At 42.4% G+C, this 13264-nt stretch overlaps 2 protein-coding genes across 15 annotated transcripts in view; one reads left to right on the forward strand and one right to left on the reverse strand.

Moving 5' to 3' along the window:
* PFKFB1 (6-phosphofructo-2-kinase/fructose-2,6-biphosphatase 1) overlaps positions 1–8983 on the reverse strand; it is a 156191-nt gene extending 147208 nt beyond the window's left edge. For 3 of the 10 annotated variants that reach the window (XR_012329399.1, XR_012329400.1, XM_073799642.1), the window contains exon 1: positions 4271–4637. Coding sequence is in view for 6 of the 10 variants with exons in the window: in XM_073799642.1 (XP_073655743.1) it covers positions 4271–4367 (97 nt within the window). In the remaining 4 variants the exon portion in view is untranslated. Of the gene's footprint in view, positions 1–4270; positions 4641–8711 lie in introns of those variants that run through there. The other 7 variants (XR_012329397.1, XR_012329398.1, XM_073799641.1 and 4 more) reach the window with 6 other exon arrangements.
* A 2784-nt stretch (positions 8984–11767) lies between these two features.
* Positions 11768–13264, forward strand: part of APEX2 (apurinic/apyrimidinic endodeoxyribonuclease 2) — a 34814-nt gene continuing 33317 nt past the window's right edge. For 2 of the 5 annotated variants that reach the window (XM_073799337.1, XM_019943626.3), the window contains exons 1-2: positions 11768–12042; positions 13045–13128. Coding sequence is in view for 2 of the 5 variants with exons in the window: in XM_019943625.3 (XP_019799184.1) it covers positions 11893–12049; positions 13045–13128 (241 nt within the window). In the remaining 3 variants the exon portion in view is untranslated. Of the gene's footprint in view, positions 12050–13044; positions 13129–13264 lie in introns of all 5 variants that reach the window. The other 3 variants (XM_004324908.4, XM_019943625.3, XM_004324907.4) reach the window with 3 other exon arrangements.

Below are 13264 nucleotides of genomic sequence, written 5' to 3' on the forward strand. Positions count from 1 at the left end.
GAAAGGAAATAGTTCCCACTTCATTTTATGACACAAAAGTCAAACAGGGACCTGGAACTATGAGAATGGAAAATGTACAGGTCACTCTCATTCATAAACAAAATGCCAAATTCCTGAACAAAATATTAATGAACTAAATCCAGCAGTTTTTATTTATCCTATGATTGCAAGATAAGTTCCAAACAAGAAAAACCTCTAATGTAATTCACATTAACAGATTAAAATAGAAAATCAACCTGTCATCTCAGTGGATACAGAAGGCATGTTTATAAAATTCAACATTTACTCATCTTTAAAATATCCTAATATATAAGTAGGACTACATAAAATTAAAAACTTCTGTATAGCAGAGGAAACAACAAAATGAAAGCCAACCTGTGGAATGGTAGAAAATGTTTGCAAACCTTATATCTGATAAAGACTTAATATCCAAAATATATAGGGAAATACTACAACCCAACAGCCAAAAAACCAAATACCTACTTTAAAAATGGGCAAGAGCCTGAATAGATATTTCTATAAGGAAGACATACAGATGGACAACAGGTATATGAAAAGATGTTCAACATCATCAATTATCAAGGAAATGCAAATCAAAACCACAGTGAGATATCATCTTACACTAGTTAGGATGGCTATCCTAAAAAAATGAAATACAACTGTTGACAAGGATGTGGAAATAAAGGGAAACCTCATACATTGTTGGTGGGAATGTTAATCGGTGTTGCTATGGAAAGCAGTATGGTGAATCCTCCAAATGTTAAAAAGAGAACTACTATGTGATCCAGCAATCTCCTTTCTGGGTATATATCCAAAGAAATTGAAATCAGTATCTCAGAGAGATACCTACACTCTCATATTCACAGCAGCATTATTCACAATGGTCAAGATATGGAAGTAACCTAAGTGCCCACTGGTGAATGAATGGATAAAGGAAATGTACATATACATGCATATATGTAATGCAATATTATTCAGGCTTTAAAAAGAAAGAAATCCTGCCATTTGCAACACCATGGATGAAACTGGAGAATATTATACTAAGTGATGTAAACCAAGAACAGAATGAAAAATACTGCTTGATACCACATATGTTTAGGATCTAAAAATGTCAAACTCATAAAAGCAAAAAATAGAATGGTGGTTGCTAAGGGCTAGGATGGGGCAGGGGAAATGAGAAGGTATTAGTCAAATGGTACAAAGTTTTGTTTTTGCAAGAAAAATACATCTTAGAAATCTACTGTACAGCATAGTGCCTACAGTTAATAATATTGTACACATTAAAAATTGCTAAGAAGGTAAATCTTTTGTTAAATAATTATTATTGGCTAATAATAATAGTAAATAAAGTAGATAGGAGTAAAAAAAAGTCCTATTGGCAAACTAAGAACAAACTGGAACTTTCTTAACCTGTTAATGGTATCTACAAAAAAAATTATAGCAAACTTACTCAATGGTGAAACTTTAAAAGCATTACCTTTAAAATTAGGTTCAACATAAACATGCACAATACTAACATTTCTATTTGACGTTGGTGTGCATGTATCAAAGGTAGGAGGTCCTAGCAGTGCAGTAATATAAGAAAAGAGATTTTAAAAAATAAGGATTGGAAGGGAAAAAAGAAAACTGTCATTTACATATAAATTATCAAAATTAATAAGAAAGTTTATCAGGTTTGCTAGTTGCAAATGCAATATACGAAAAAACCACAATTATGTTTGTACTCATTAGCAATAAATTGGTATAAAATGTAATTTTCTAAAAAGGTATACAATAGCAACAAAAATAAGCAAAAAAAGTCTTATACTGATGTATAAGCCCTTTTAACTTTTAAAACTTCACTCAAATAACATCGAAAAAGTCTAAATAGAGAGGCACACCATGTTTACAGAAGACTTGATATCACAAAATGTTAATTCTCCTTAAACTGATATACAGATTGACTGTAATTCCAATCAAAATCCCAAAAGGTGTGTGTGTGTGTGTGTGTGTGTGTGTAACTTGAAAAAGTGATTCCAAAATTTATGGGGACAAAAATCCTCATTGCATAATTGTTCATAACCCAAAACGAAACTACCTAAAGGTACATCAATAGTAAGATGGATAAGTAAATCATGGGATATTCACAAAATGTAATATTACACAGCAAGGAGAATAAACCAACTGCATGCAACAATATTATACATGGCACAAAAAAACATAACACTGAATGCGAAAAACCAAGTCACAGATGAATATACACAGCTGTTCAAGCACTTTACACACGTTAATGCATTTAATCCTCAAAACCGTCATTAAGTGATTGTGTGCATCCCCTCCCCCACTGCCCACTGTGGGGCTGGGCAGGTCTTCTAGAGAGAATGCTCCGAGCAGGAGGTAATTCAGATCTTTCTGGGGTAAATAACCTGGCCTCCTCAGCAAGGGAGGTGAGGCAGACATTGCCCAGGGCACTAGCTAAGTTTATTATATCTGCGGTCTGACATAATTCAGTCAATCACTAATGAGTTACTGTCTTGTATACACAGAGCCCCATGCTTGGCTATGGTGAGTGGTAGAGTGGAAGTAGCACAGAGCGACCATTTACTGAGTATCTGCTATGTGCCAGGCTTCGGGCTTGATGCTGGGGATATGATGGGCAAAAAGACCACACACCCACCTTCTTGTTTAAATAATCATAATAATAATAATAAGATTTATTGAGTATTTACTATGCACCGGACATTCTTCTAAGCATTTTATATGCTTTAGTTCTCTAATCTTCACAACACTATTACTAACTTCTTTTGACAGGTGAGGAAATGGAAGGACAGGTAAGTTAAGAGAATTGTCCAAGGTCACAGAGGCAGGAGGTGGCAGAGCTGGGACTCAAAGCTAGGCAGTCTGAATCACTGAATCACCTCAACAACATGGGGAAGTAGGTATTAATTCTGTCTTCCAGCTGAGGAAAGACGGGCTCAGAAATAAAGTGAGCACATATTTATTTTGCACCCTCTATATGACAAACACTATAATAGGTGATTTATATCTATTATTTCTCCAATCTGAAAGACAGAGTTCCCAGGAATATAAGGGTCCTAACAATGGAGGACCCAGGTATGCAGAGAGTGGCTTGCCTGCTTGCCAGCTAAACCCAACAGCCCCGTAGAAAGGACAGAGTGGCTTGGTGAGTGAGGGTGGGGTGTAATTCTCAGTCTCATCCAGGCTCCTAGATCACCAGATGAGAGATTGAAACTGCTGGTGGAGAGGAGGAGGAAGAAGAACAGGAGGTTGGTTTTTACCCCTCTCCCTCTATCCACAGCCTCCATTCTACATAGTATATTTAACATTCTACATCTTCCTGGATCCTCCCCTCACTAGCCCTGAGCCTGGACCTCCTCTAGCATTAGCATAGTGGAAGCTTGGTCAGTTGGTCCTTGAGATGTCTGGGTCCCACACTCCACAGCTGTCTTATCTCTGCACACCTTATGGCTCCTCAGGCCAACATTCTTGGGCTGGCAGCACCTTGATCCACAACTGTACACTGTTATCTATTGGAAATGGTATAGTCTACTTAAAAAATATATTTTACAGGTTTTGTTTGCTTCCCCTTTGAACCTGCTCTTTCTTAAATTTTCAAAGTGAACATTACACCAGCAGGCTTTCCCTGAATGTCTTCTCCCTCAACTCCCCAGAGCAGCAAAAGTGTCCATATGTGCCAAGAAGGCAATGCAGGAGACAGGACACCCAGCCTTTCCCAACCCAGTCAGAGGCTTATTAGAAGAGGCCTGAGAAAGGGGAGGAGCAAAACTGACCAATGATACGGTACTGTTGTGTACTCATCACCTGTCCTCTGAGAAACAATGCCAGGAACCATCACCTTATTTCACCCAAGCACTATCAGGCAGTACTAATTTCCAGACACTTCACTGATGTCGCCAAAATAAAACATTTAGGCTAACATTGAACTAGAAACATCAAATTTCCAATAAGAAGTATTCCAAACAAGCTCTGGTGAAGAAAGAAAAAAATTCCTAGTCAAAAATCCCTCTGATTATGATGGTCTTTATATAATCCTCATTCTTTCTCTGTCTTCATCTCTCTCTTTCTATCTTTCTTTCTCTACCTTTTTGACATTAGCCTCTTGTTATCTATCCTACAGCTATTTCATCCAGCTGCTCATCTATTCCAACTTTCAGGTTGGGGTGGGGGTGGTTGGGGGGAATATCCTTTGCTCTTCTACATCCACTCTACCACCACCACCTTGAAGCCCACGGAAGCAAACCCCACTTACAGCCCCTCCTGCGTTGCAGCCTGCTGTTGCCACCGTTGTGTGGAATCCAGATCTTCTGCAATCTGGTTTGGGTGAGTTCTCCCATCTCTCGAGACATCCTAGGCGTCGCAGCTAATGACACCACTGTCCTCAAGGTACCGGGCCTCACTTTGTCTTATTAGCTGTCTCTTCTGTTGCTGTGGTCACAGCAGGTGGTGGACAGAGTTGGGACAAGGAGGTGTGCTGGGGTTCTGAGCTCTCTAGCAGCCTGTCTCCAGCCCCTCTCCTGTCTCCTAGTCATTGCCTGACTTGTCTGCCTCTGCTCCTGTATGTACCAGTGGGGGCTTGGGTGCAGAGGAGAGGTTGGACAGAGGTCAGCAGAGGCCTCTGAACTCCAAGGGCTGTGTACATAAGAGATAAGTTGGAGCCCAGCAAGGAAGACAGCCAGCAAGACAGCCCATGTCTGGCCAGTCACTTCCCTCCAATGAAGACAGGACTAGTAGAGTATGCAAATAAAAGACCGAAGATCATGTGCTTATATCCTGTGTGGGGTGGGGAGGCAAAGGTGATGCAGACAGATCTCAGCAGCTTTCATAGCTTCAAAATAAAAAAACAGGCCCAAGTAGAATGTCAAATTCCAACCCAGAAACAGAGATCCACATCAGAAATGCAAGATTCCCAAGTACAAATGCACAAGCACAAAGTCCCTACTGAAAAACGCAATGTTTTGAGCTAGCAATCTTAGGTCTGAACTGGAAGTAGAAGGTTTACTGCCTCAATGCCCTCCCCTGCAAATGGCATTGCAACCCTTGTCTTCCCTGAATTCTGCTACCTTTCCTACTGAAAGGCCTCTCTCTCCTAAAATGTGCTACCCAGGACACTCTTGGAGAGATGGGCACTATCTGATCATCTTTATGCTCTCTCCAGCCAAAGCTAAATAAATCAGAGTAAATCGGACACCTTGGGAAGAGAAGTGAATGCAGCCATTGCTAGGGGGAGAGATGATAAGCACTGTTCACATGACTGCCAACTGCCATCAGGTCCCCTAGGGAGAAAGGCATTGTGATCTGACCCAGAACCATACTAAAGTTCTTCATGCCAAGTCATGGGGATGGAGGCTTAGCGGGGGAGGCTGCAGCAGGCAGAGTGTGGTGAGTTGGGAGCAATGGCCTCAAAGTAGGACAAGTCCATAGGCCAGAGCCATCCTACCCAGATGTCTCTGCTTTACCCTCCCCCATCCCCCTGGTTGTTTTGAAGCTTTTATGTGTAGTACTCATCTAACAGCATAGCTTACCTGGAAGACGTCCAAGTGTGCTCTTACTTCATTCTTTTGCAACCTTCCCACCCCTTGATGAACCTCCAGTGATTGGCTACAAGAAAGCTCAATTTCTTCCACTGAGCTGGGCAACACTGGGGCAATCTCATGGGGATAGCAATCTCCAATCCCTGACCTCCAATGCTCTCAGCTCCACTTTGCCTTTTAAGAAGTTCCCTAAAATATATTCTCAGAATCCTAGTCTACATAAGGGTTAGATTCCCTCCATTTGTTGTGTATAAATCATACCAAACTTTCAATACATTTCAAAGCCTGCCCTTCTAAATGAATCTACTGAGGCAGTGGATAACAGTGGTTAAAAGCAATGAGCTCTGGAGTCACACTACTGGAGTGGAATCCCACCTCTGCCCCTTGCTATGACACGCTGGGTAGAAGACTTAATTTTTCAGTGTCGTGGTGTTTTCATCTCATAAGAGTACCTACTCCCTTAGGGTTGTTGAAGATTCAATGTGTTAACACATATAAAGTAACCTGGAAAATGTTCATTATATATTACCTAACACTGATTCCCTTTGTGAAGTAAAAGGTCAGTTACCTCCTTGGCTAATATGCAACTTCTGGTGTAATGCTGAGCATTCAGGAAACACTCAGTAAAGGAAACTTACAAAATTATGACAAAGGGTTAACATTTATAATAAATAAAGAGCTCATGCCAATCAGTTAGAAAGATGAATTCACTTTTACTTTCTTGGTTTTGTGATACAGAAGTCCCCTAGAAATCATTGCATCCAACCCTCTCAGGTAAGAAGATGGAAGCCTAGAGAGGGAAGTATTTTCCTAAGATCCTATAGTAAATTAAGTCACCAAGTTAGAAATAGAACACTGGGGATCTGATTTCTCCAGTCCAGGGTTTTTCTTTGGTTAACTGATCAATCAAGCTTGATTTAAGAATGTGGTCTTCTAGATTAGCTCAGAACATTTAGAGTCTTAGAACTACAGTTTGGAAGACATGCAACTCTCTTAATCGTAATAAGTCTCCTAACTGGTATCACTCTGCTAAGGCTAGTAATCTGAATAATAACCCTTTACATGTATGTTTTCCATGGCCCACAAAGAAACATATTCCTCATCATAGTTGCTCCTTCCAAACATTCTCACTAGCCTCACAGGGAAACTGAGGTCTAGGGAGGGGAAGTGGCTTGTCCGAGGTAATCAATCCAGTCACATGAACCCTTCTTCTATGTTTACAGTTTTGTCCTCATGACCCTGCCAAGAGGCAGAAAGATAAATTTAGCAGCAGGAAATCTGAGATAGGAGCTTAGTGGGCTTTTGACAAGGTCTGAAAGGGTAAACTTAGGATCCAGGCTTGAAAACCCAACTTAAAACTACCTGGAACTGAGTGTGTGTGTGTGTGTGTGTGTGTGTGTGCGTGCGTGTGTGTGTGTTTTAACCACTGTTATCAATTCTGATCCCCAGAAGTAGGAAAACTAAACAAGCTTTATGGGAAGGCCTCAGCCCTGGCTCTTCTCAATCAAACGTGTCTCTCCAGTCATGTCTCTCTTTAGACCCCTGTGGTTAAATTGTGCCAGCTGACTCACTAGGCCCCCAAACTTACTGTGTACTTTTTTGCCTCTGGGCCTTTGCTCAGCCTGGAATGCCTTCTCTTCCCTTCCCTTCTCAGTGAAATCTGACTCACTCTTCAAGGCCAGGCTCAATGCTCACCTCCTCTGAGAAGCCTTGGCTTTGGTTCCCACATTGCCTATATGCTTCTGTTTATCTGTGCAAGTATCCACCTTTTACCGGTCTACTTTCCTACTAGACTGTGAGCTCCTTAAGGATGGGACTGGATCTCAGTTATCTGTGATCTGTTTCCAGGTGTCCAGCTCAGGCCCTGGCACAGAGGAGACTTGCTCAATCTACATCTCTCTGCCCTAGATGAGATGAACATGTGTACAAATAATCCCCATTCAACAAAGGTAAATTTTATAAAAAGAGAGCTATCCAGGGAACTGGGTGGGGGAACTAACTTGGTCTGAAGGTAGAAGGTGGTAGTAGGATCTAGAAAGTTTCTCAACCCTGAATGGGGCAGAACAGAAAGAACAAAAGAATGAAGTCCCCCCCCAGAAAAAAGTTCCAATTAATGGTTACAGAAAAAATTGTTCACTCAGTATCAGAGACTCACTCAAGACCAAGAGCTGAGTCACAAATTCTAATTTGGGGTTAACTCTATGGAGGAAAAGCAAAAAGTATGACTACCTGAGGCCCACAGATCCTGACCATCCTCCCAAAGTATGGAGTGTATGGGAGAATCTCATTAAAAGCAGTATCAAGACAGTACTGATGGGTATCAAAATCACAAATGGGGTCTTCTTATTGGTAATTCTTCGAGTGTGTGGGTGTGAATGCATTTGTGTTAGGGTGAGGAGGGGAGATTGCATGCTTACAGGTCAGGTGCCTATATGTGAATATCAGGCCTTCTGTGGCCTTCTGCAGCCTAGGGTCCACTTCCTTCTTGGCCACTGCCCTGGCCCACCATCCCCCTACTACTTTCAGCCCCATGCCTGGGGCCCAAAGTTTGCTCTATCCTAGTCCTAGGAGTAGCCCTCCACAGACCATAGTCACTCAGGGAGAAGAGCAGCTGGAGGGTTATGTGTGGTATTGCCTGTGGAGGCTACAGAAAAAGTAGGATCACTAAGACAGAGCACGGAAGTCCTGAAATATTTCAGAAGAGCTTTAGTTCCTGTCATCCCACTCCTCTTCACCTTGTGACAGTCCTCTGAGGGAAATAGGAGGGACTTCAATTTCCATTTTGGTGAGGAGGCTATTGAAGCCCAGAGAAGCTAAAAGACTTGTTCAAAGTGTCACAGCAAACCAGCCCTACTTTATACACCAGTTGGGAGGTAAGAGATACAATCTCTATCACCCAGTTCATTCAAAACTGGACTAGACCATGTTAAAGAGACTTCTAAAGTGCTAGGGAACTGCCCTTTGGGCCAGTGTTCCACAAAGACACGTCAGAATGGATGATAGATAATGAAATATAGAAATCATGTTATCCCCAACTTCCCATACACTTTAGTGAACAGTTTGAGTGTCCACCTATTCCAAGAAAACTTTCCAGAGAGCCTAAAGAATGGATTTGGGTTTGTGTTAACTCCTATCTATTTTTCCTTCTGTTTCACCTACCTGTTCTCCTAGAGGTTTTTTCTTCCATCGCTAGTTATCCAATACACGACACACGGCTCTCTTGCATTTAGACCCCCAAAGCAGGTACAGAGAATGGCATCAAGCAGGGAGCCTGGAGGCACTCGTTGGCTCCCTGGGAAGGCTGGGGAAGTACCCTTGGTAAGAGGGGGTGTGTGCCCGCTGTTGAAATATCAGCTGCCAAAGAAGTTCCTGAGTCACCCAGAGCCTTTTCTCTTCAGGCCAACCATGTGTTCGCCTTGCCCCAAAGGTCAGAACTAATATTAACAAGCTACTGCAGAATGGGGAAATGAAAACCAGCAATGTAAACAGGCAAGATCTGGATTTCCTTGGGGCTGGTTCAGATTGGTCTTCAGTGTAAATCAGCACGATCCCCTACTGGAAAGTGATTTGGCAATATGAAGCAAGAGCAATAAAAATGTTCATTTCCTTTGTCCTAATTATTCCACTCTTGGGACTCAATCCTAAGCCAATAACCACCAAAACATGGAAAAGCTTAAAGCACCAACATCTTAATTTTAATTGCAGGGCTATTTTCTGATGGCAACAACTAGAATGTAACCTTTAAGTCCTCCAGGAGGAAAAGCAGCTCTTTGGGTCTTTTTTGCAGACACTGAGAATGATGGTTTTAAGGCTATGGAATTCTGGGGGAAAAGTAATTATGCCACAACTCTGGGTGAGGAACCTAAGGATGCGAAATTATGCTTTTCCCTGGACATTGGGCATGTCTATTATTTCTATTTTTATGTTATCAAAAACAAGTCACTAACCTGTTGATGCTCTTGCTATTGCCCTTTATTTGTTCATTCATTCAACAAATATTTATTAACTCCTAATATGTGTTGTGCGCTATATTAGGGGATGGGGCTAACAAGATGAATCAGATATGGTCATTGCTCTCAAGCTCTTGGCAGTCTAGTGACAGAAATAGAAATCAGTGGTAGCTGTGCATTGTAAGCGCTGTGACAGAATGGACCATAGGGTGATGTGGGGGCCCAGAGGAAAAGATCTAACTGGGGAGGTTAGAAAAAACTTACTCAGGAAAATATTCCTTGAGCTGATTAAGACAGGGGTTGAATCCTGGCTCTACTGCTTCTGTGATACTGGGGTGAATTCACTGAACCTCTCTTAGCCTCAATGCCCCTTACAGTGTTGCCCTGATAATGAAATGAGATAATGCATATGGAAGAGCCATAGGTTATATTGGAAGACAGTGCTGCTCTGGAACTTGGGTAGCCCACTTAAACTCTCTTGGCCTTGATTTTAATAATCTGAGAAACAGAGCAAAGAGGAAGTACCTGTCAGGCCACATCCTAAGGGATGCTATAAGGCCCAAGACAAATAATGACTACAGGGTGGGCTTGATACAGCTTCCCCATCTCACTCCCCCAGCCCAATAAAGCCAGAGGCCCTCTTCTAAATCTTACTCCACTAGAGTGCTTCTTTTTTTCCCTCATTTTCCCCGTGGTTTATTGAAAAGGTTCAATACTCACTATTTTGCAGCCTGCCACCCCCCAATATGTTTTGGGATCTTTCCATATCACTACACATAGAACATTTCATTATTCCCCCCCTTTTAAAAAAATATTTTATATTGGAGTATAGTTGATATACAATGTTGTGTTAGTTTCAGGTGTATAGCAAAATACATCATATACTGTTTATTCTTTTTCAGATTCTTTTCCCATACAGGTTACTACAGAGTATTGAGTAGAGTTCCCTGTGCTGTATAGTGGGTCCTTGTTTCTCTATTTTATATATTGTAGTGTGTATATATATTAAAAAAGCGAGGTAAATTTGAACACAAAATTAACAATTTTAAAGTCTATGATTAAATGGTATTTAGTACATTTTGCAAAGATTTCATTTATATGAAATATCAAAAATAGGTAAACCCACAGGAACAGAAAGCAAATTGATGCCATAAAGGTGCTGGTGGTGGAGGGCATAGGGACTAACTGCTTAATGCATAATGGGTATGTATTTCCCTTTGGGGTGATGTTTTGGAACTAGGTAGAGGTGATGGTTCCTCATTCCTTTTATTATTAGTTTTTTAAATATGGTAAAATATACATAACATAAAAATTAAACATTTTTAATTAAGATTCTTTTGGCACAAAAGCATATAGATCAATGGAACAGAATAGAAAGCCTGGATATAAACCCACACACCTACTTTCAATTAATCTTGGACAAAGGAGGCAAGAACATACAATGGAGAAAAGACAGTCTCTACAGCAAGTGGTGCTGGGAAAGTTGGACAGCCTTATGTAAATCAATGAAGTTAGAAGACTCACACCATACATGAAAATAAATTCAAAATGGTTTAAAGACTTAAATATAAGACGTGGCACCATAAAAAAAAAACTCTTAGAAAAAGAACATAGGCAAAACATTCTCAGACATAACTCCTGGTAATATCGTCTTAGATCAGTCTCCCAAGGCAAAAGCAATAAAGTAAATAAGTGGGACCTAATCAAACTTAAAAGCTTTTGCACAACAAAGGAAACCATAAACAAAACGAAAAGATGACCTAAGGACTGGGAGAAAGTATTTGCAAACGATGACCGACGACCATCAAGATCTTAATTTCCAAAATGGAGTGCGTTTCTTATTGCTCCCTCCTCCGGCCGCAAAGTTCCCTTCGCGCATTCCCCCGCCCACATTTACATGCACGGTTACGCCAGCCACTCCCTAGTCGCTGGGTGCCGCAGCCCTCTTCGTACTCAGGGGCGCAGTCTGAACACTGTGGGCGGGGCTTCGGTCGCTGCGCGGTTCCGCCACTTAAAAAGTGGTAAAATCTCGTTTGTAAGTAATCGAAATCACCAAGGGGACTTTTCAGCAGAGCAGAAACGCAGTCAGACTCAGGCACGTAAGCCAGTGTCGGGTGGTAGGGGCAGGAGCCCAACCACTGGCCTTCCTCTCACTAGTCATCGCCCCTAGGCTACCACACCGCCCCCTTCAGCTTCCGCTTCTCCAGCCAATGAAAACTGAAGGGCTTGAATCCCCGCCCCATGTGTGTCCGACCCTTTTGCGGCACGCACAAGAACGCCTGCGCAAATGCGCGCGCGGAAGGCCAGGCCTGGCGGACACAGGAATTTTCGGGTTTTGGCTCGCACTTACGTGGGGCGCGGACTTAAAGGCATTGCAGTTAGCTGTCAGCATGTTGCGCGTGGTGAGCTGGAACATCAATGGGATTCGCAGCCCCGTGCAAGGGGTGGGAAACGAGGAGCCCAGCAATTGTACCGCCATGGCCATGGGGCGCATTTTGGACAAGCTGGATGCTGACATCGTCTGTCTTCAGGAGACCAAAGTAACCAGTGAGCGCTCAAGAATTCAGGACCCCTACCACACGTTCCCTTTTCCGCTAACTTTTGCTCTCTGCTCCATATCATTTAACTTTCCCATTTCTCTATCCTTAGAGTCCTCCCCCTAGAGCCCGTCTGGAATCCCAATCCCCCCTCTATATTTCGCACTCCAGCTAGATCTCCTAATTCCGACATCATCTCCTGGCCTCAGCAGAACCATAATTCCCTCCCCCTTGCAATCTCCATCTTCTTTCAGATCCTCTAATTCCTACTCATTCTCCTGACACAGCTCAGTCCCCCAAATTTCCTCCCGCCACACACTTTCCATCTCCCACTCCCAAGACAGACACCCCCACTTTCCCTTTTCTGCCCCCAGTTCATATCCTTTAATTCTCACACCATCTTTGCCCCCAGTTTAGACTCCCTAGTTTCCTCCTTTTTAAACTTCTATCTCAGATCCCCAGTTCCTCTTATCTCTACCGCCATCTCTCCTCCCCAGCTGAGAGCTTCTCATCATTTCTACCTCATGTCCCACCCCAAACTTAGACCCTCTAATTCCCTCTCCCCCACAGCTCAATCCCCTGATTCCTTCCCTCTCCCACCCACCTCCCTCTAAGACCCATTACCTACTTTCCCTCCATCCTCAGTTCAAATCCTTGAATTCCCTCTCCTACCTCCTACTCCCAGCTCAGATTCCCAGTTCTCTCTCCCATATGTCCCATTTCCCACCCCCAACTTCCTCCAGTCACCTAGTCACCTAGCCTCCTCCCACCTAATTCTTCACCTCCCATTCAGTAGTCTTCCCCTTTCTCGTAATTCTGATAACAATTCCCTCTCTAGTCCCCACCTTTTTTTAGCTTCTCTTCTTATCATAGGTACTTGATATTCTCTTCTACCCTGGCTCTGATGTGTGCAAGAAATTAGCCTACAGCTGTAATTCCAAGCCTTTCTGTGTCCTGGGTCCTAGTTTTATCTCTGATGTAATCTTACATCTTTTTTTTTTCCAGGGGATGTGCTGACAGAGCCCCTGGCTATCATTGAGGGCTGTAACTCCTATTTCAGCTTCAGCCGCAACCGTAGTGGCTATTCTGGTAAATCGGGCTTTCTGGGGACTTTAAAGTGATGGAGACAGGTGGGAAAGGGTTTTCAATATTTAATGAGAAGGTAATAAGAAATGTAGGCTTTTCATCCAAGAGCTAAAGCCATATCAGGTTATATGAAGGATAA

This window comes from Tursiops truncatus, chromosome X (genome assembly GCF_011762595.2).
Source record: "Tursiops truncatus isolate mTurTru1 chromosome X, mTurTru1.mat.Y, whole genome shotgun sequence".
Lineage (NCBI taxonomy): Eukaryota > Metazoa > Chordata > Mammalia > Artiodactyla > Delphinidae > Tursiops > Tursiops truncatus.